Source organism: Trachemys scripta, chromosome 11 (assembly GCF_013100865.1).
Source record: "Trachemys scripta elegans isolate TJP31775 chromosome 11, CAS_Tse_1.0, whole genome shotgun sequence".
Taxonomy (NCBI): Eukaryota; Metazoa; Chordata; order Testudines; family Emydidae; genus Trachemys; species Trachemys scripta.
The window spans coordinates 57,103,114-57,125,751 of record NC_048308.1 but is presented as its reverse complement, the minus strand read 5'-3'; the positions used below and the strand labels follow the sequence as shown (position 1 = coordinate 57,125,751).

At 46.0% G+C, this 22,638-nt stretch overlaps 1 protein-coding gene across 3 annotated transcripts in view; it reads right to left on the bottom strand.

Annotated features, from left to right (window-relative positions):
- The window catches only part of KIAA2012 (KIAA2012 ortholog), an 86,271-nt gene that overhangs the window by 17,723 nt on the left and 45,910 nt on the right, over window positions 1-22,638 (bottom strand). For all 3 annotated transcript variants that reach the window (XM_034786434.1, XM_034786436.1, XM_034786435.1), the window contains exons 13-16: window positions 21,162-21,233; window positions 19,400-19,471; window positions 16,205-16,256; window positions 15,931-16,104 (exon numbers count right to left, since the gene is read on the bottom strand). In XM_034786434.1, coding sequence (XP_034642325.1) covers window positions 15,931-16,104; window positions 16,205-16,256; window positions 19,400-19,471; window positions 21,162-21,233 — 370 coding nt within the window. The remainder of the gene's footprint in view (window positions 1-15,930; window positions 16,105-16,204; window positions 16,257-19,399; window positions 19,472-21,161; window positions 21,234-22,638) is intronic.

The window sequence follows — 22,638 nt, the reverse complement described above, 5'->3', positions numbered from 1 at the left end:
ACTCACTTGTTTTTAAATTAAATCAAGTCTTTTATGGAAGGACCCTTCCCTGTTACTTTGTACAGAAATACCTGGACAAAGTCACATGAGGAGCCAAGAAAGCAGGTATGGTTTCTGTAGCTCTGTGCCTTTGCTTTTCTACACTTGTTTTTGTAACATGCAGCCTTTAAGTAACATATGTTTTTTACATAAATAGACAGCTTCTGGGAGGGTGGACAGTACACGGCCTGTCTCAAAATAGTCCAGTGGGCCAATCTCACATGTCACAAATGATGGCATAAATGATATATTGGGTATAAAAAGGTTGTAAATGGCTAAGTTGCTTAAACTTTTATCAATCTGACATTCAGTAAGAGTGTGTCTTGTGTAACTTGCATCAGAATCTGTGGGAAGCAAATTCTGCCTTAGTGGCAGTAGGTGCAGTGCCCACTGAGCTTAACCCACTCGTGCCAAGCTCACTATGTCCCCAGGAGTGCCGGGGAAGGTGCAGTTGGGTCTAAACTAAAGTAGAAAATCTGGCCTGGTTTAATTTATACCTTCCTGTTACTCCTCCCTCTTCAACTGTTTCAGCATGTAAGTTACACTCATTTTGCACACCCAACCCACTAAATGCCAAATGGGAGCAAATTATGCTTTGGCACTTACACGAGTCTTCTGATCGGTTTACACTCCAAGTGTAACTTACAGGAGTGACAGAAAGAATGGAGTATGTGGCACAGAAACTTGCATGGGAGTTGCACTGCTTACTCTAAGCTGCATTTGGCTAAATTTGCCCTTTGAGTCTGCTGAAGATGAAAGTGTCAAGTTCCCAGCTCTCCTGTATCTTGTGCCCATCTCTAGGACTGAAAACTTTGATGGTTTCATTTTGCTGGGGTCTGGAGTGTCATTTCTCTGATTTGGTTTTGTGAGCTTGAATGAACTAAAAATCCCAAACCAGAATTCAGCCAAACCTGAGTCTCCCCTCACTTTACATTGAAAACTTCCAAACCATGAATGTTACATGACCAGTACTGGGTTTACAATGGCGCCATGGAGCTGGGGTCCTGGCCTGCTCCACTTGCACTGCAACCCGAGACCCCGCCTGCCCGCTGGCTCCCCCCCGCCCATCACTTGTTCCTCTCCGCCGGCCAGCCAAGGGCTCCCTGGTCTCACCTGCCGGCTCCTCCCTGCCCCCTGGCTGGACTACAGTGCACCTCTGGCTGTGGGCAGTCTCTGTTTCCCAGTACCTGTGGGGCCCCGCCTGTTTCCCCATAGCTGAACTGTCTGGGACAGATGCAGAAGCTTGGCCAGTTTTGGCCAGTTGGGAGGTGGGGGACAGTGTGGGGGGCTTGGTTGGGCCCCTCCAGTCCTGAGGGAGCCAGGCCGGGGCAGGCCCTGGCCTGGCTGATCGCGCCACTCCTGAGGGGCCGGAGCAATTCTCCACCCCGGGACCAGCCCTGGCTGCACTGCCGGCTCAGCCCGGCAGGCAGTCGCCTCCCAGCAGGGCCGGTGAGTACGGCGGGAGGCAGGGCAGGGGGAGTGGATCTCTGTGGGTCTGGGGGCGGTACTGGGCTGTGAGGGGTGGAGAAGATCTGTGTGTGTTGGGGCACTAGGGAGTGGGGGTTCTGTGTGGGGTGCTGGGCAGCTGTGGTGGGGCTGTGGGTAGGGGGGCACTGGGCAGGGGTGGTGTTGTGCAGGTTGCTGTGCATTTGTAGAGGTGGTCAGAGGGGGTGCTGGGTATAGCTGGTCCAGGGGGTCTCTGGCCATAGGGATTTGAGGGAGTGTGGCAGAGGTGTCGACTTTCTGATTTCCCCAGGGGTGTTTGACCCTCGCTCCACGCCAGGCCCCACCCCCACTTCACCCTTTCCCCAAAGGCCCCACCCTGGCCCCGCCTCTTCCTGCCCCGTTCCGCACCCTCCCCCGATCAGCTCCCACCCTCACTCTGCCTCTTCCTGCCCCTGCTCCTCCCCACCCAGCACCTCCTGCCCACTGCTGACCAGCTGATCGGCAGTGGGCGGGAGGCGCTGGGGGAGAGTGGGAGGAACTGAATAGCGGGGTTGCTGGTGGGTGCTCAGCACACACTATTTTTAGCACCCACGGAGTCAGCGCCTATGGGGTATTGGTGGGGGGGGGGGCTGTGTGGTGTGGCATGAGCCCGCCCCCGAGAGGAAGGGGCAGGATGGTAGCACAGGGCTGAGTGGCCACTGTGCGTCTGGCAACTGCCGGTTTGTAAATAGTGCCTTTGCACTGGGCTGCCCCTGCCATGCCATGCCCCTTTGCCCCTGGCTGGCCTCTCGTTCTGGGGACTGACTTCCCCATGTCATGCTCCATTGCCTCCCTGGGGGCCCACAAATATGTTTGGTGCTGGGCCCACAAAAGGTTAATCTGGCCCTGCCCATGACTCTGATACAAAACCATCAACTGGGCCCAGTTCTCTCCCACCTTAGCTAACCTTTCAGTTAGCTTGGTGATGAAATGTGAAACCAAATAAGATTTGCACATGTTAAGATTTCATCATACGCATTTCACACAGCCTTAGAGAGGTAAACTCCCATTGTCTTTCTGCCTGTAAGGAAAGGCAACACCTGCACAGCTCCCTCCTGTTGGCTGATGTATTGATTTAGGTCTACACAGCAAAAACTGCATAGGCGAGGCTACCCAAGCTGGCTTGAATCGAGATAGCACAGGTAACAGTAGTAGCGAAGACAGCGCAGGTAATACAAGGCTGGCACAGACTCTGGCTACATACTTGACTCACCCAGCCCATGCTGTGCTGTCTGCACACTGCTATTGTGACCTGTGCTGTGCTAGCCAGATTCAAGCTAACGTAGGTAGGCTAGCCTGTGCACGGCTTTTGCTGTTTAGACATGCCCTTAGTCACAGGTGAGGAGTGAGCCGCATAGCACCCCATCTGTATGTGATACTTGTGTAATACCCAGCAAAACCTAGGGACAGCCCTGAGGAGACGTGATGCCAGCAGGAAAAGCACATCTTTACTGACAACAGTCACAGCTTTCACTATCAAAGCTTCAAACAAAAAATCCAGGTACAGAGTGAGAGAAATCCACCCTGCCAAACACAGCCCTGCTTATCAAATAATAACAAAGTGCTGATTTTAGAAGATGCAAGTGAGGTATCTGGGAATAGCAGGAAAGCCTGGATCACTTGACTTAAGGGGTGGGGGGAGCTTAGAAGGAAGGGATATCACATGTCTGTTGGCACTAACTCTTCCAGAGCACTTCTGTTTTTTCCCAAAATTCTGAGAGAAGTCCCAGAACAGTAAAAAGACCAAGTCTCAAAGGTCTGGGCTACACTAGCGGGGGCAGGGGTTCGAACTAAGATGCGCAACTTCAGCTATGCTATTCACGTAGCTGAAGTCGAAGTATCTTAGTTCGACTTACCTGGCCGTCCTCACAGCAGCAAGTCAACTGCCGCGGCTGTCCCGTCAACTCCACTTACACCTCCTGCCGAGGTGGAGTACAGACATCGATTTGCGGATCGATTTATTGCGTCCAAATGAGACGCGATAAATCGATCCCCGATACATCGAACACTACCTGCCGATCCGGCGGGTAGTATAGGCGTACCCTCAGTAATGTTCAATACTTTGCATTCTATAAGACCATCCTTCAGAGGATCTCAAAACACTTTACAAACATTAAGAAATTCTCACATCACCTCTGTGCAGTAGGCAGGCATCCCCATTTGATAGTTTGAGACACAGAGAGCTTAAGTGATTTAATATAAATTACTGCAAACTAGTTACAGAGCCACATGAATAAAACCAAGAAGTCCTGATACTCCACTCCCCTGCTCTAACTGCTAGAGTGCTACACGGCTCTTGCCTTAGAATCATAGAATATCAGGGTTGGAAGGAACCTCAGGAGGTCATCTAGTCCAACCCCCTGCTCAAAGCAGGACCAGTTCCCAACTAAATCATCCCAACCAGGGCTTTATCAAGCCTGACCTTAAAAACCTTTAAGGAAGGAGATTCCACCACCTTCCTAGTGAAAAAGTTTTTCCTAATTTCCAACCTAAACATCCCCCACTGCAACTTGAGACCATTACTCCTTGTTCTGTCATCAGGTATCACTGAGAACAGTATAGATCCATCCTCTTTGGAACCCCCTTTCAGGTAGTTGAAAGCAGCTATCAAATCCCCCCTCATTCTTCTCTTCTGCAGACTAAACAATCCCAGTTCCCTCAGCCTCTCCTCATAAGTCATGTGCTCCAGCCCCCTAATCATTTTTGTTGCCCTCCGCTGGACTCTTTCCAATTTTTCCACATCCTTCTTATAGTGTGGGGCCCAAAACTGGACACAGTACTCCAGATGAGGCCTCACCAATGTCGAATAGAAGGGAATGATCACGTCCCTCGATCTGCTGGCAATGCCCCTACTTATACAGCCCAAAATGCCGTTAGCCTTCTTGGCAACAAAGGCACACAGTTGACTCCTATCCAGCTTCTCGTCCACTATAACCCCTAGGTCCTTTTCTGCAGAACTGCTTCCTAGCCATTCGGTCCCTAGTCTGTAACAGTGAATGGGATTCTTCCGTCCTAAGTGCAGGACTCTGCACTTGTCCTTGTTGAACCTCATCATGTTTCTTTTGGCCCAATCCTCTAATTTGTGCAGGTCCCTATGTATCCTATCCCTACCCTCCAGCATATCTACCACTCCTCCCAGATTAGTGTCATCTGCAAACTTGCTGAGAGTGCAGTCCATGCCATCCTCCAGATCATTAATGAAGATATTGAACAAAACCGGCCCCAGGACCGACCCTTGGGGCACTCCGCTTGAAACCGGCTGCCAACTAGACATGGAGCCATTGATCACTACCCGTTGAGCCCGACGATCTAGCCAGCTTTCTATCCACCTTATAGTCCATTCATCCATCCCATACTTCTTTAACGTGCTGGCAAGAATACTGTGGGAGACCGTATCAAAAGCTTTGCTAAAGTCAAGAAATAACACATCCACTGCTTTCCCCTCATCACAGACCCCGTTATCTTCTCATAGAAGGCAATTAGGTTAATCAGGCATGACTTGCCCTTCGTGAATCCATGCTGACTGTTCCTGATCACTTTCCTCTCCTCTAGGTGCTTCAGAATTGATTCCTTGAGGACCTGCTCTATGATTTTTCCAGGGACTGAGGTGAGGCTGACTGGCCTGTAGTTCCCTGGATCCTCCTTCTTCCCTTTTTTAAAGATGGGCACTACATTAGCCTTTTTCCAATCATCCGGGACCTTCCCCGATCGCCATGAGTTTTCAAAGATAATGGCCAATGGCTCTGCAATCACATCCGCCAACTCCTTTAGCACCCTCAGATGCAGCACATCTGGCCCCATGGACTTGTGCTTGTCCAGTTTTTCTAAATAGTCCCGAACCACTTCTTTCTCCACAGAGGGCTGGTCACCTCCTTCCCATGCTGTGCTGCCCATTGCAGCAGTCTGGGAGCTGACCTTGTTTGTGAAGACAGAGGCAGAAAAAGCATTGCTTACATTAGCTTTTTCCACATCCTCTGCCAATGCCTTCCTCATTCAGTAAGGGGCCCACACTTTCCTTGACTTTCTTTTTGTTGCTAACATCCCTGAAGAAACCCTTCTTGTTACTCTTAACTTCTCTTGCTAGCTGCAACTCCAAGTGTGATTTGGCCTTCCTGATTTCACTCTTTCATGCCTGAGCAATATTTTTATACTCCTCCCTGATCATTAGTCCAATCTTGCACTTCTTGTAAGCTTCTTTTTTGCATTTAAGATCAGCAAGGATTTCACTGTTAAGCCAAGCTGGTCGCCTGCCATATTTACTATTCTTTCTACACATCGGGATGTTTTTTTCCTGCAACCTCAATAAAGATTCTTTAAAATACAGCCAACTTTCCTGGACTCCTTTCCCCCTTATGTTATTCTCCCAGGGGATCCTGCCCATCAGTTCCCTGAGGGAGTCAAAGTCTGCTTTTCTGAAGTCCAGGGTCTGTATTCTGCTGCTCTCCTTTCTTCCTTGTGTCAGGATCCTGAACTCGACCATCTCATGGTCACTGCCGCCCAGGTTCCCGTCCAGTTTTGCTTCCCCTACTAATTCTTCCTGGTTTGTGAGCAGCAGGTCTAGAAGAGCTCTGCCCCTAGTTGGTTCCTCCAGCATTTGCACCAGGAAATTGTCCCCTACACTTTCCAAAAACTTCCTGGATTGTCTGTGCACCGCTGTATTGCTCTCCCAGCAGATATCAGGGTGATTAAAGTCTCCCATGAGAACCAGGGCCTGCGATCTAGTAACTTCTGCTAGTTGTTAGCTGCTGCTTCTCCCCCACTTTGCCCATTCTGTTTCTCTCCCTTACCAAACAATAATTTTTTTTAAAGGCCTGTGCCTTTATTTAAAACGAGAAGCTAATTAACTTGCATAATGACAGGTTTCAGAGTAACAGCCGTGTTAGTCTGTATCCGCAAAAAGAAGAACAGGAGTACTTGTGGCACCTTAGAGACTAACAAATTTATTAGAGCATAAGCTTTCGTGGACTACAGCCCACTTCTTCGGATGCATATCGTGGACTACAGCCCACTTCTTCGGATGCATATGCATCCGAAGAAGTGGGCTGTAGTCCACGANTGAAGGATGCTGGTCTCCTCTCTGCACTAATGCTCTCGCTGTTACTATCGCTGAATTGCAATGGTAGGAGACTTCCCCAAAAAGGTTCAGTGTAGACACAACTATAGTGTACTCCCCACTACACTTAATATAGCCTTAGCATTGCAAGCACCCCCGGCACTCCTCAAGTACCAGGATTGCCCCACAGTGCTGCGTGTGATCTGCACACCACACATGTGCAGCAGGGAGTGATGTGTGCAGATCAGGCGGTACAGGCCCAGTGGTGGAAGCTGCCAAGACAACATTATCAGCAAGGTTAGTTTGGGAGGAGAATGCCAACTGGCCTTAAACATCAATTACAAGTTAATTAGCAAAAAGAAGAACAGGAGTACTTGTGGCACCTTAGAGACTAACAAATTTATTAGAGCATAAGCTTTCGTGGACTACAGCCCACTTCTTCGGATGCATATCGTGGACTACAGCCCACTTCTTCGGATGCATATGCATCCGAAGAAGTGGGCTGTAGTCCACGAAAGCTTATGCTCTAATAAATTTGTTAGTCTCTAAGGTGCCACAAGTACTCCTGTTCTTCTTTTTGCTAATTAACTTGTAATTGATGTTTAAGGCCAGTTGGCATTCTCCTCCCAAACTAACCTTGCTGATAATGTTGTCTTGGCAGCTTCCACCACTGGGCCTGTACCGCCTGATCTGCACACATCACTCCCTGCTGCACATGTGTGGTGTGCAGATCACACGCAGCACTGTGGGGCAATCCTGGTACTTGAGGAGTGCCGGGGGTGCTTGCAATGCTAAGGCTATATTAAGTGTAGTGGGGAGTACACTATAGTTGTGTCTACACTGAACCTTTTTGGGGAAGTCTCCTACCATTGCAATTCAGCGATAGTAACAGCGAGAGCATTAGTGCAGAGAGGAGACCAGCATCCTTCATACTTGGTCATCTAGCCCTGCTTAAAGCAGTGGTTCAACCTTTTTTTACCCAGAGACCCCTAAAGTAAAATAGACAAACCTGTGGACTCCCAACGAGGGGTGATCCATGTGGGGAGCACAGAGAGGGTCATGTGACCCCCAGATTTCTGCCTTCCATTTGGTCCTGCTCCGTGAAGTGCTGATGTAGCAGGGCAGAGCAGTGGAGTGTCTCCATGGCTAGCTGCTGCCTGCTCGTGGAGTCAATGGCTGTGAGGCAACGCCTTCTGATGATGGGGAGATCTCTCTTCTGCAATGACGCTACCATTTTTGGTTCCCCCAGAACACAGACAGGCTGAGTAGCCAACTGAGGTGAGTCAGAGGGTGGAGGTGACACTCCCTCCCCCCACCCCACCACCTGGGACTGAAGACTGAGTCCGAGCCCTAGCCCTGCCACCTCAGGCTGAAACCCAGTCCTTGGCGAACCCCCTGAAACCTGCTTGTGGCTCCCTGAGAACCAGTGGCTTACAGCATTCTGGTAAAAACTTGGCAGCCAGTCTACACTAGTGCTTTTGCTGTTGCTAACGATGGTGGACCAGCACCAATGGTATTATGATGGGAACTTTCCCCAAGGTAAGACAATGGGTCACAACGAACCAGGCAAAAATATAGGGATATTTGGGGAAAAAAAATGTCACACCTTCATTTAATCACAGGTACTGTAGTATGTCTCAAGCTTCCTAAGACCTGAGATATAGCCGCATCTTCTCCCCTCTTCCCCTCCCCTCTCAGTGGCCTTTGAAAATGATTTCACCTTGACCCTCCTGTATGACCATATTGATTTGAGATTTAAAACCTCCAGCAAATTCAGCTTCTTGTCTTTGCATCCGCGCTGCAGGAAGCACCACTATGCACTGAAAGATCTAGGGATTTTTGGTGGCTGTTGTCTGGAGGAGAAAAGAAACTAACCTTAAAAAATGAGTTCTTTGGATACAGCTCTAGAGGGAGTCTTCAGAAGTGGGATTGTATAGCCGTTATGGGCTTACTAACAAGAAATTCCATGTGTGTGGAGTTCAGAAGGAGAAATCAACTGAGAGATAAAACTCATGCTGTGTGAAAAGGTGTGTGCTTTAAGAACTTCCCTGGTGTGAGTAATGGATAGCTGGGGGAGTTAAGAGGTTTAGCTAACAAATGCTGGAGAATCACAGATAAGCGAATGAAACTCCCCTGCTTATGCACTGCCCTGTTTTCTTTAATGTTATAGACAGCAGGAGAGAAGTGAGATTACTCAGTTGTAGTGGTTATAGTCTGATATATGTTTGGAAGTCCTGTATCTGTAAAATACAGGAAAGAAAATCAATGTCAATTCACTTCTCCTCCTCCTAAACCTGTTCACTTTTCCCCAAGAGTATTCCATATCCCTGATAGAGTCCTAAGGATCTCCTTCATTTCCCTCTGCTTTATTCCACTCAGACTTCAGACCCAATATCGCAGTCACTATCTTTCTGGCTTTGAAGGACTGGGCAAGACACCCACAGGATACTATTAGGTTGGAGGAATTACTATAAAGTAACACATCAAGCATCCGTTCCCTCCAGGTGCTGAATTTGCTACCTTCTGTAGCACTCCCAGCCTTTTCTGGCTTAGGGCCTGAAGGAATGGACCAGTGAATGGAGCTTCCCAATGCCTTTGCTTGCAATGTGACATACCAAGTACAAGATTATGTCCTTAACTTTCCAACACGGGTGGCCACAGTCAATGGGAGCTGCAGCTGCTGAGCCCCTGTGAAAAGCAGGACACTCAATATAGATTTAGGGGCCCAATTTGAGGCTTTCAGGTATGAAAATTTGACTTAAGTTACTTGGGCCAGCTTCTGGGTTTTAGCCACTAGCCCCATTCTAGGGGCTGAGAGAGAATCATACCACAATGCAGGTCACTGGAAGAAATTTGTCTGACTGCCAGAATTCCTCCAAAGGCTCAGGGAAAGCAGGTGCTGTACTGAAGTGTTACGGTGGCACTATAGGTATGTCTACACTGGAATAAAAGCCCCCCGGCATGGTTGTGGCTGGCTCGGGTCAGCTGACTCAGGCTTGCAGAGCTAGGCTGCAGGGCTAAAAATTACCGTGTAGACGTTTGGGACCCTTGTGGAGTCTCAGAGCTCAGGCCCAAGTCTGAACATCTACACAGCAGTTTTACAGCCCCGCAGCCTAAGCCCAGCCAGCCTGAGTCAGCCAGCCACAGGTGTTTAATTGCAGTGTAGACATACCTTTAGTGCTGTCCACTGTACCAGCTTGGCTCTGCTTGACAATGCAAAGGAGAACTAGGGCCGTGGCTCTGGTTACATCCTACCACTTTTGGGGAGGCTACAGTCACCAGTGACACCAGTCTAATGCAATCCTTGCACTCTGCATCCTGATTGCGGCTGGCCCTTGTATGTGTGGGACTGCTCCTTGTGGCCTCTCGCTCCCTTGTAACCCATGCAGAGCCAGCTGGCACTTTAATAACCTGAATCAGTCTCATTCACTTAATCTTCTGTCCGATTATCATTAACCTGTCAAGCCCCTGATATCTTTTTCTCCCTGCCCCGAGTCTCTGCTGGCTGGTGTAGTCACTGAAACCTGTGCCAAGTGTGTGTAAAGCACTCCCACATCAGAAGGGTAGCTCTTTACATTCCCTTTGCACATGATTAAAGGGCTCCACAAGCTGGAGGCCAGTGAAAAATCAGGCCCAGATTTCCTTGCCACACTTCCCATTGATGAACTGTGAACAAATGACAAGTCATAAGTGCCTCCCAGCAGGGCATATCTGTAATGCCTCTACTCTGTGCCTAGTGATAGGTTCCATACTACAATCCTGGATCTGTTCCAGAGAAAAATAATGGTGCCTGACAGTTCCTCAGTTTTCATGACTGGGAGACACTGAAAGGGTGATGAGGAAGGAAATGTCCAGATTTCAGTTCACTCTTGCTGTGTGCTCGGTCTAAAAGCAGCTGGCAATCTAACAACCCCCCATAGTGAACTTGGACAATTATTAGAAGCACAGCCCCAGTCAGATTTGCCCATGTAATGTTTGCCACATTCTCCAATTGCTTTCTCCAGCCAACCATCGTCACCTCATTCTTATCCAGACTGAGCTTTCACAAACTTGTCCCCATGCAAGACCTGATCTCTACCAGACACAGACACTTGAAGCACCCTCTGTGTTGGATGAAATGGTGATATAAAGCTGTCTGTGATGAAGTGGGAATTTTCTGTAATATTTTTATGATGCCGGTGCATGCCTCAGTTTCCATCTGTACTCTGCATTGCTACCCAGAGAGTGAAAAAGGGTTAAAGCCACTCTTGGGGCAGAGAAAGATTTATGAGGTGTTGTGTTGTAACTGTCTGGGGTGAATGAATGGGTCAGGTTATTAAAGGACTGACTGAAATTGACTACATCAATGGAGGGTCCAGAAAAGAAAATGGGAACTCCAAGGACTGAACAATGAACACCTAACAATGGGAAACTCCAGAAGACGGAGCATGGGAGCTCAGCGTGCCTCTGCAGCAAGGCAGTGGAAGAGGAAGTGTCAGGATACTGGGATAAGAGTTGGCTTCTGGAGGGACTCAGCAGCTCTCACCCTTGGACTGAAAAAGAGATAACAGGAGACGGCCAAAAGTGGATTCAATGGCAGCTTGGCAGGGTGGGGAGAATTGGCTTGGCCAGACTGGACTATGTCTTCACCTTTATTTCTCTATGTTAACCTAACGGCTAGTCTACACTAGAAGCGCTACATCGGCGCAGCCACAGTGCGTCTGGTGAAGATGCTCTATGCCGATGACAGAGAGCTCTCCCATTGGCATAATTACTCCACCTCTGCAAGAGGCAGAAGGTATGTCAGTGGGAGAGCGTCTCCCACCAACATAGTGCCAGTGTGGACAGAACTTAGGTCACTGTAACTTGCGTCGCTCAGGGGGGTGGCTTTTTCACACCCCTGAGCGACATAAATTAGCTCAACTTAAGCGGCATTATAAGCCTTAAGGATTTCCCGATGCTGTGTTCAGGGGTGGCTCTATCTTTTTTGCCGCCCCAAGCATGGCAGGCAGGCCGCCTTCGGCGGCTTGCCTGTTGGAGGTCCCCCGTCCCGTGGATTTGGTGGCATGCCTGCGGGAGGTCCGCCATTGCCGCTGAATCCGTGGGACCGGCGGACCTCCCACAGACATGCTGCCGAAGGCTGCCTGACTGCCGCCCTCGCAGGGACCGGTAGGAAGTCCCCCGTGGCTTGCTGCCCCAGGCACATGCTTGGAGCGCTGGTGCCTGGAGCCGCCGCTGGCCGTGTTCCAGTTGACTAATAAATCCAACTCTTTTGGAGAGGTTGCCTGGTGTCTCTGTGAAAACTCGCTGAGGTGCATTGGGCCCCGAAGAATATAAAAGTCTCGGACCAGGTGTGTATCTCAGTTGGACCCATTGGACAGAGCCCACGGTGTGAAGCAAGAGTGCTAGAGCCTGGAGGCTCAGTCTTGGAGGCACTGAGGCTGCGTAGCCTACCCTTAGGGAAGAGTGAGACCACTTGGGGGACTGCCACATCGAAGCAGTTCCTCCAAGGGACTGTTTAAAAGCTGGGGCCCTGTCACATAGCCGTAACAACTTAATAAGGGTCAGGACAGAACGTTTATTGAAACAGTTGGCAGGGCCAGTTCGGACCGGCTGCAGAAACTGCAGTTGCAATAGTCATTCTGTTCCCTCCTCCTCCTCCAAACTGTGTAAAGAAGAGAGCAGGCTGTGCTGCTGGCTGCCTCTTGGAGACGGAAAGTGTCCCAGTGCTTGGTCACTCCAGCCTCCATCAACCAGCAAGGATGTTCAAGAGCTGCTAGGTGGCAACATGTAAACCCTGCCGCCCAACCTTGTGAGATACCACTTCTGATGAAGACACTCGAAGAAGTGAGGTTTTTACTCACGAAAGCTTATGCCCAAATAAATCTGTTAGTCTTTAAGGTGCCACCAGACTCCTTGTTGTTTTTCTAAGCCGATGAGAGAGAGCTTAATAACTCCACCTCCGCAAGATCTTCTCCTGCTGACATAGCCAGCGCTTAGGTCAGTGTAACTATGTCGCTCAGGGGGTGTGGATTATTATACAGGGCCTCTCCTAACACTGCCATCACCTACTCTCTCTAACCTGCGGCTGTTCCAGGACTACATGCCCCTGGCTGATGCCCACTTGAATGGTGCTGTTTTTTCCTCTTGCTTCCTGTTCTGACTCAGCACTCCTTTCAATTGCATAATTACAGAGTGCGCTCAAATTAATGGGTCTGCAGGGACTTGGACCAGTTCTTATTACTGATTCTTTACTGTTAACCAGTGGTGCTTCGAATCAGACTTCAGTCTAATCAGAGTCCATTTTTGACAATGGGGACATCAGGACCTGCTAGCAGAAAATGCTTTATAAGGAAAAACTCTGTGGTTGTGTACTGAAAATTGTGGAATGCTGGTAACGTTGGTCCTATCTGTGAGTGTATATCTAGCAAGAGGAGAAGCAGGTGGGAGTGGTAGGGTTCTAGGCAGAAGCACTCCACTGAAATAGCAGACAGAGTAGCTTAAAGTGTAATACCATTTTCCTTATTTCTAAAAAAAAAATTCCTTCTTTGTTAGAGGACAGTTCACATTCCTTTGGGAGTCTTTACTGTTGTCACATGACAGATAGGCTTTATATTATAAGGCTGCACAGTTATGAGACTTGGATTACTGGCAGTGAACAATTAAGAGTAAAGCACTGTGCCGCATCTGAGGCCAGGGCTACACTACAAACTTACATTGGTATAACTACATGGCCCAGGGGTGTGAAAAATCCCCATCCCTGAGTGATGTAGTTATACTGACCTAACCCCTGGTGTAGACAGTGCTACGTTGATGGGAGGCCTTCTCCCATGGACATAGTTACCGCCTCTCACGGAGGTGGATTAACTACGCCAATGGGAGACGCTCTCCCCTGCGCGTAGCAGCATCTTCACTGAAGCACGACAGTGGCGCATAGCTGCGCCGGTGCAGCGGCACTGCTGCAGTATTTTAAGTGTAGACCTGCCCTTAGTTAGGTAACTCCCCTTGAAATAAATGGGAATTAATTCCTGTGTAACACCAAAAAAGCTTTCTGGGAATTTTGCTAGGCTCCTGCCTATGGTTTGTCTTTTCAATCCAGTCCACAACAGTGCAGAAATGGGGAGAATGAAGCAGCTTTCTCTGGCTTGTCTATAAAACCTGAGACAGTAAATGGAGACTGGGACCAAAATCAGACCTGGTGTAAGTGTGTGGTAATCCAGTGACTAAAGGGAAGCTGCGCCTACCTACTCCAGGTCTGAATTTTTGAGCTGGGCCTATGAAATTCAAGGAATCTAGGGGGGAAAGATGAGAGAGAATTAGAAGGTACTGCTTTGAAAGGGTCATATGTAGAGGGGATAAACTACACTCCCTTATGATCCAAGATCTAAGAACCAGGGAAATGATTCAAGTATTAAAATAGACCTGTAATGTCAGTCTCTCTTGAGACATACATGAGTGTTACTAGGCTCGAGAAGAAAAAGCACAGGAGCAGAGTGACAGTTTCTCACTGACTCAACAGGACCTGTCAAGCTATTTCCACATTTCTTGCACTTGCTCATTAATGACCTCCTGCTCTATAAAAAGAACACCCCAAATATTCTAAGCCCTTAGGAGAACATTTCATATGGTCTATCAGATATTAAATGGTCTGTTAGCAGCAAGGAAAGAATTTCCTGAAACTCTGGTCAGCATTTCCACCTCACCTACACGCCTTAACAAGAAGTTATGCATGATTAAATTGGCCATTACAAGATAAAACAAATGCAGGTGACACATATTTAGCCCCAATCATTGACATCTACACTTCATGTCAGACCAAACCCCAAATCAGTTTCAAAGTAATGAAGTCATAGGTGTAAGTAACTCAGAAAGAAGATAAAGCTGTCAAACTCTCCATGAATGCCCCCAGAAGTGAGTGAACTGTCTGGAAGGAAAACATCTTTGTCATTGACTGACCCATGGTTTTGAAAAATAAAATAAAACTGTACTGGAAGTTAAACAAAGCAATGTAGACCAAACGATTCTTTCTTTCATGTGCAGGCTACAAACTAGTCAAGGGAAAAATGCATTCTTTTGAGTCGGAAACTGAACAACTTCTGGCATACAAAACCAATTGGCAAATGATATCAAAGTCCACTTTGTTAGCTTGGGACTCAATTCTGCAACCTTTATGCTGAATTGTACCAAGTAGTAGAAATGGCGCTATTCACATAAATGCTGCTCAGTATCATAAGAGTTGCAAAACCAGGTCCTCTGCTTTTAACACAATGGTTTAAGTTTAATCCACGTGTAACTTCACTGAGTTCAATGGAATCACCCCAGGGATGAACTGGCCCATGGCTATCATACATGAGATCTGGGTTCAAGAGTAACTTTGGGATTAGAGCTGTGTGAAATGTTTGCAGTGAAATCCCAGAATCATATAAACTTTCTTGTTCTGGCATTTCATTTGAAATTCAAAACTTGGTAAATTTTACTGAAAGGATCATCAAGACTCTCAAACTTCTGAGTTGGACCTTGGCTCTGTTTTAAGTTAGCTCAGATTCACATATGGTAGTGCCTCTGTTTTGAGTGTATTTTGCTTTAAGTTTTTGGCTTGTTTGAACCTGGAATGCAAGGAGCCAAATTCTGCTGTTATACCTTGGGCCAAGTGGTGTAGACCCATCCAGATTGAAACCAAAGTAAATGTCCACACAACCCCTCCTCTGAAATGAAATCAATGACTCAGCTTGAGTCAGAATCCCCATCTCCTAACAGAAAGTTTGTATAAGGAAGGGAAATTGTGCTTAATAATATTAGGCCAAATCCTGTTTTAACTGGGAGTGTCATCTGAATAAAGGCTGAGTTAGAACATTAGGCTTGATTCCAGAGCAATAATAAATATATAATTTTTATTTATTGTGCACCCAAACCTGAAGACTCCCAGATACCTATTAGCTAAAGGATGGTTGCTGATTAATAAGGTACCAACTCACTGTTGGCTAAAAAAATGATGAAGTTCCCACGCATGTTAAAATTAAAAAAAAAATACAGAGGAGTAAAATTTTCAGAAGCGTCTATATCCCATTTTCAAAAGTCCCTATGGCACTTAGGATCCTAACTCTCAATGGGACTTAGGAATTCTGTGTAAAATTTTCAAGAGTTCCTGTTATGCAAACTTTATGTTTTCCCAGAGACCTGAATATTGGAGAAGCTTTGAATATGGACTATTACCTAGGAAGAAAATAGCACAGCAATGATTCTCAAACAATCACGTCACAGAAATTATTGGTTTCCAATCCAATGCATTTTCAAACGATAGAAAATCCTTCTCTCACATTGCTGTAAACAGGTATCAGCCTTGTATGAAAAAGAGATGATCATGGATTTCTCACCTTTCACAAAGTTACTGTCCTCCTGCTGCTTTGCTCCAGGTGTCTGTGTTACACCGTTGGAATGCATCGGTGAGTCAGAGCACAACTTAGTGTGTTGACCCTGTGTCAACCTGAGGTGTCCAGAGAGACTATCTTGGCTTTCCTCTTTGAATTCAGGAACAGAGCCTCCATTTCCTACCAGCAAAATGGAGGAAGAATTAGCAATAGTGTTTGCTAGTAGATCAAATGATGCGGTAAAAATTAAAATGAATGAGCAAGCACCAACTAACTTTACCTTTATGTTCGTTTTCTATGCAGTGTCTATATCCTTGCTGTGTTCTAATTTCCTGTTTTTTTTTAAAAAAAAAAGAGAAGCATCTTTTTAATATGAACAGTCAGTGTAGATGGGGGCAAGTAAAATGCAACATTGTGGCAGCTGATCATAAAAATCCTGGCCCCAATAAGGTTTACCCAAGACCATCTGAGAACTTGACTTGTCCTGTCTATGGTGACTGCAAAGTTCTGATCAACAATCTGTTGGTTAACTACTGCTTAGGGTCATGTTCTAACTCACTGTCCAGTGAAGAGCAGCCAGCCCCATTGCTCCTGCCACAGCTGCAGAATAGGTTGCTGCAATAGTATTCATAGAGCAGTCTGGGAGAAGTATTCCTTCTATCCCCTGGAACCTTCCCTGTGCTGAACCTGGCTACTTGGGATTAGTGCAGGAGGGAGGAAGATTTTGCTTTCAGAAAATCATGGAGGGAGTTTGTGTCAGACTTAGCTCCTGGCTCCCAAATCTGTCACTAAACCAGGTCTCTCCACTGAAGTTGAATTAATTTTCATATTGCATCACATGTCCTCCCTCAAGTAATAACGTCTATGAAAAGAAAATGAACAAACAAGGTAGTGACAGACAAGGCAGTGAGAGACATTGGAAAGTGAAGACAGAAATGTCTGGGAGCAACAACAGCACCGCTCCCATATTAATGATGATTAATAAGTTACTTATTCAAGAGCAGATCCCCTTCTGACTGCTGGAGCTGCACATAGTGAAGGTGGTTGTAGACTACAAAAATTGAGACAGTGCAGGAAAGTATAAACTGAACAATGGCATGAGATGTATTGTTGTCTGTGGCACATGAGGCTCAATGCTATGAAGTGCAGTCCAGTGAGAAGCAGAGTGCCCTCAACTCCCACCTTGCAGGTTTGAGCCTATCTGAAACCGTCATATCTAGGGTTGCTGGGCAAAGAGAGCTTATCAAATTCCAAAGAGTGATTTTTCCAGACCATAGACAGGAAAAATTCCCATTAATTTCAATAGGTTTGCCTATGACAGGACAGCAGAATCAGGCCCTTAGCTTCTAAATTAACTCAAAATCTGCTGTTCTTTACACCCAAGCAAACCTGGAGTGAACTCCACTGACTTCAGTGGCCGTATTAATCTTCTCATATTTGTTTTCTTCAGATTCTGTCTCTGTTTGTTAGTTCCTCTTACCTCAGTTGCTCTTCCTCAGTTGTGAGGTTAGTTGGTGTCCATAACCAACACCATGTTCTGTCTGGCACAGGCAATTGACGGCGGCTGATTGGTACATGGGGTTAATTAGCTTGCTTCCTTTTTCTGCATCACTAGTCATTGAACAGATCTAGCCTCAGGTAGAATTCCTGAGGTCTCATGCCACTGTTCTCACTATTGTGCAAGATAGAGCTCTAGTCTTGCCATGGTAAATTTGAGAGAAAATCAGAGATTTGTCATGGCAAAATTCATGGGTTTTGGTTAAAGCTAGTAAAAAGTCACACCCAAGTGCTGTTTTAAATGTGTGTAATGTACATTGCACAAAAGAGAAGTGTGGGTGGTACCACGTGCCTCCTTTGAGCCTTGCTTAGTTTTATCTGGTTTAATTATTTTTAAACTTCTTTAGTGGGGAAGAAGGGGTCACCTCTTTTCACCCCCCTCTGACTTGCTTATAAATTCACATACCCGCCTTCTTCATCCTAAATTGCCACTAGAATTCTTTATATTTTGTGGCTTTATACCCATTAACTTTAAGCACATTTAAACAATGATGTGACAGAGCAAGCAGTCATGGAGAAAAGGAAGGTGCCTCAGTAGGGAGACAGTTGATGCTATTTAAGAAGTGGGGATAAATCTCCCTGATTGTTGGGGCTCCCATTTTCCCCACTGTTACCTGGCTTTTTTGTCAGGGGGAGGGAGGGAAAGTAGGGCCTGGGAAGTTTGTCCCTACCTCAGAAGTAAACTCAGGGCATGCTGTAGAGCAGCCTTGGTCCATGAAAGAATAGGGGGGGAGGAGGCCTGTCTGCGAATATCCTTTTAACAGGGCACACTGGGAAGGAGAAGAGTCTGTGTTGCTACCCCAGAGCAGGCACTCCTACCTCTTGGTCAGTGCTGGAGAAGCAGTGCTAGAGAAGGAGTTGTTCCGAGAGCTTGAGATATAGTTTATTGGAGACCTACAGGCAAAGGTTCTGTAGAACCAATAATATTCTGACTATTGTGTATTCTTGGATTTTGTATGTGTACAGAACTTTGTGTTTCTATTGATGCTATTCAGTGCTTTTATGTCTGCAGTGGCCTAAGCGTATAACCTGGTGTCTGTCTGTGAGCAGTTCAGCACGCTGTCTCCACAGTGTACGAGACACGCTAACCATGTTTGTCTAACTGGTTTGGCCAATCCTCCTTTCTCCCAGCTCTGTGAGAAATAGGACATCCCAGAGTGCATTGCCCTATGTGCTGCTTATGCCATGCTAATGCCATGTGCTTTAGGCACTCTGTTCCCTACTGCCCAGAATACTGATACAAATATGGCTGGGATGGTGGAAGAGCTTCTGTGCGGGATGGACACAAACTGAACCATATTACTTGTAACTGGTTAAAGTGGCCATGCTGGTAACTGCTTCCAAATCACAGTTTAAAAACTCTAGAGAGAGACTAAGAAAACAAAACTAACTTGACACAGGCTACTGAACAGCAGTTGGGTGGTAAAGGCTTTCTCCAATATCTAAACGTTTCATTTTCATGGCAAATTTCAAACCTTATGCATAGTGGGCCAAGTCTTTTGGCCCCATTTGTGGATGCTCCAAGGCTTAAATGCAGCATTTGGACTATGTTCAGGTAAGGGGCACAAAGTAGGGTTCTGTGCAGGAGGATTCTGCAACTCCGCTTCTTCCCCGCACATGATAGGTAGCTGAATTGTTCTGCAGCTGAGGAGGGTGGATTGTGTAGCTTTGGTGACTGGCAGTGTAGCCAGGGAGCTCATACACAGCTAAAATCCACAGGATGATTACCCCACTAGGGTACAGCAGGCTACATCACTGTTCCTCTCCACAGCTGCTAGTTCAGGCTATGGGGCCACTTTCCTCAGCTCTACGTGCATTTTCCTGAATGTACAGCCCAGTCACTTGGGTTGTGTGTTCTGTCCAAGGGTTTCCTTCCATCCATTTAAATACATTTGGTGAATTTCTATTTTGAACATACCAGCCCTTTAGCTGTACAAGCCCCAGAATCTCCTTTCTTCAGGGCAACTGCTTCCAAGGGCAGGGTGACTTCCTGTGAAGATAAATTCCATCAGAGGCATGACAATTATAGTTAGTACTACTTAAACAACTCACATATCTATTGATTTCATGCCTCATGATATCCACCGCTGAAATAAGAACAAACACTAAAGAAAGGAAAAGCTATCCTATAGTATATGAGATTAGGGACATCTGTTGTTTGCTTACACAGCATCACAAATATGCATTGTGTCTTACAGACAAGTAAATTCTGCCACAAAGACGTTATAGGCAAAGGCCACAATGGTGAAACCGGATCAGAATGGGCAGGTCTCTGCACCATGTAGAGCCCCAAGTGAAGGACTGCAGCCAAAGTTTCATGGCAAGCAGCTATTATAAATGCTAAGGGATTGTGGGGAAAGAAGGTTGAGGGAAACAGCAATAAAATCATTGGGTTGTTTTGGCTGGTAATGTGTGTGTCATGGAGGTTCTGAGAGCTCTCCTTAATCTGTGTGGCTGTGCAGTACTGCGTATTTCAGGGAAGGGCATGGTTTGTACTGTTCACGGAAGAGGGTGTTATAGGAGGAAAGAGCAGAGCCATGATGGACCAGGTCAGGAAGATGGGTCCAGAGCATGTTGTCGATGCTTAATAAACAATGAAAAGGAAACATTATGTATTATGGTCAAACTCAAAGGACAGCAGATGTAACATCTTGTAGAGTAACCTGGCTGTAGAATTTACCCCTTTGCCACAGAATTATGCTCCAGAATCAGATGTAATGATTTAAAAATGTTTCTAGACTTCATGGTTGTGAAGAAAATCTTAGCAATGTGAACCAGGTGTAAAGTGTAACAAGATGAAGTGATGTCTCTGTTAATCTGGCAGACAGCCTGAAACCAAAACTTGTAAACTGCCCCATTCCTCTCAATGGTGTGTTAATTTTGTAACCTATTTATTAACCAATTTAAATGTAAACGCTGATCACTTCAGCCAAAACATCCCATGGACAGGACTGGACTGGGACTCTGAAGTGGTGCAGGGACTTGAGAGATCAGACTCGCCTCACTGTGACTCTGTTTCCCCACCTGTAAATCAGGAATACTGATCAGGTGCTTGGACTAGATAATCTAGTGGCTGGTCCCTGTTGGCCTTAAAAACTATGATACCTTTTGCAAAGCACTTTGAGATGCAAAGCACTGACTGTACAATTGAAAAACATTGTTTTGGGTCAAACAAAATGCTTAGTTTCTGGGCATTTAGCACTTTATTTTAAAAGAAGCAAAGGAAATGAAAGGTGACAGTTTTGTGACTAACGGGCAAACTCTCAGCTGGTGTAAGGTGTTGTAGCTCTGTTAAAGCCAATGGAGAGACACTGTTTCATCCCAGCTAAGCATCTGACTGAATGTCTGTGGATTATAAACTTTAGAGATGATTTAAAATTAGTATTTCTGGTTTTAGATTTTAACCAATAAAACTGCCCCAAAGCCATCTTTTACCATTCCATTTTTAAATGCGCACCGAAAATACCTGGTTTAACCATTTTGAAATGTCTTTTTTTAAAACTTGGTCTCCTTTGCTGGATTCTATTCCCAATTTTGTTACTGAGAAGTTAAATAATCTAGAAGATATTCTTTGCAATGTAACTAAAATCTTTTCTAAAATTTTAGTCCTACGTGTGGCATAAAGGGCTGTAATGACATATTATACATTACTTATGTAATTTTTTCCTGTTATAACATACCAGCTTTTTATTTATAAAACTCTGAGGCTCTCCTTTCTTCAGGACAGCTGCTCCCAAGGACTCTGAGCCTTTCTGTGAAGATAAACAAGAACTGCAGAGGTTTGACTTGCAATGAATGCTATTTAATATCACAAATATTTTCAGAACTGGCTTTCATAACAGAAAATATTAACTCCTGAGAGCAGCCTGAAACTAGCACAAACTGATTTATGGTTAACACATCTCCCTGCTCTAAATAGCTGTGCAGTGTTGCTGCACACTGTTAAACAGCTGCTGTGTTACAGAGCAGAGGTGGGCGTATTTCAATGGTGGGCGAAGTGATTCCTGTACATTCTATTTTCAACCAGGGTGTTGTCCTAAGCAATGTTTATAAAGTGTTCCTGAGACCTTTGAATGAAATGTGTTACAAAAAGCAAATTATTGTTAAGATGTTAACCTCTGAGGACATACACAGCTTGTCTGTGCTGGAGAATTGAATGGGTCAGATTGCACCACTGTGTGCCCATAGTGTGGTGTGTCCACACTAGATTGTAGTTAACTGAAAGAATCTGCTGCTGTTTTCTCTCTCCTCACACTAGCTCTGCAGTACACCACAATGTCAACTGGATATTTATCCCATTGATCCTGGCACAGCCCCTAGAAGCAGTAGATTCTGGGAAATTTTGAACGGCCTTGTGGGATACTTCAGGAAGCGTTTTACAGGAGTGCTGAAGGATGTGGTTAGTATGCTTGTCTAGTGTCAATGAGGCCACAGAAGAAGCTTCATGTCTTCTGTTATGCTTCACCCTGTGCTCGGACCAGCCTCCCACTTCTTAGTCACTATGTGCTCTTTTTCTTCAGCTCTAATCAACCTGCACTGTTTTCCTCCTCATTGTTGTATCCGCATTCTCTCATTCCTGAGCTGTTGCCCTGAACTAGTGTAAGCTCTTCTAAGTTGCAGAGAGATACTGTCTCTAGTTTGTGTGTTATAAAATGCTGGGTACATTTATGGTGTGTTGCATAAATAATTAACTATAAATACAGTGGTGCTCACTAGGATTACATATTGTTAAGTGGATCATAGTGGATAGGCAGTAACTTGCAGAAAGGTAATTTTGCTGCCAGCTGATGCTTTCACATAACAATCATCACTATTTATCAGTGTTTAAAAATGCTTAATCACAAAACCATCACACAATTTCGAGGCATAGTTCATTCACATTGACTGGCAGCCTTTGCTCTAAACAGGCCCAGGACTGGAATAGCTAGGTTGTTGCAGGTCAGGATTGAGCCTGAATTGGCATAGATGTGTGGGAAGCTTGTTTAATACAAGTTGCAGCTGGTGGTATCGGTACCTCATTTTCATGAGCACACAGGTCAATTTATCTGCCAGTTGGCAACTTCCCATTGTGTTACTGGGATCATGAAACAGAGCTGCAAGATTGCATTGACTATGCATTTATTTCCCATACCTTTTATGGCCTATCTCTTGTCTTTT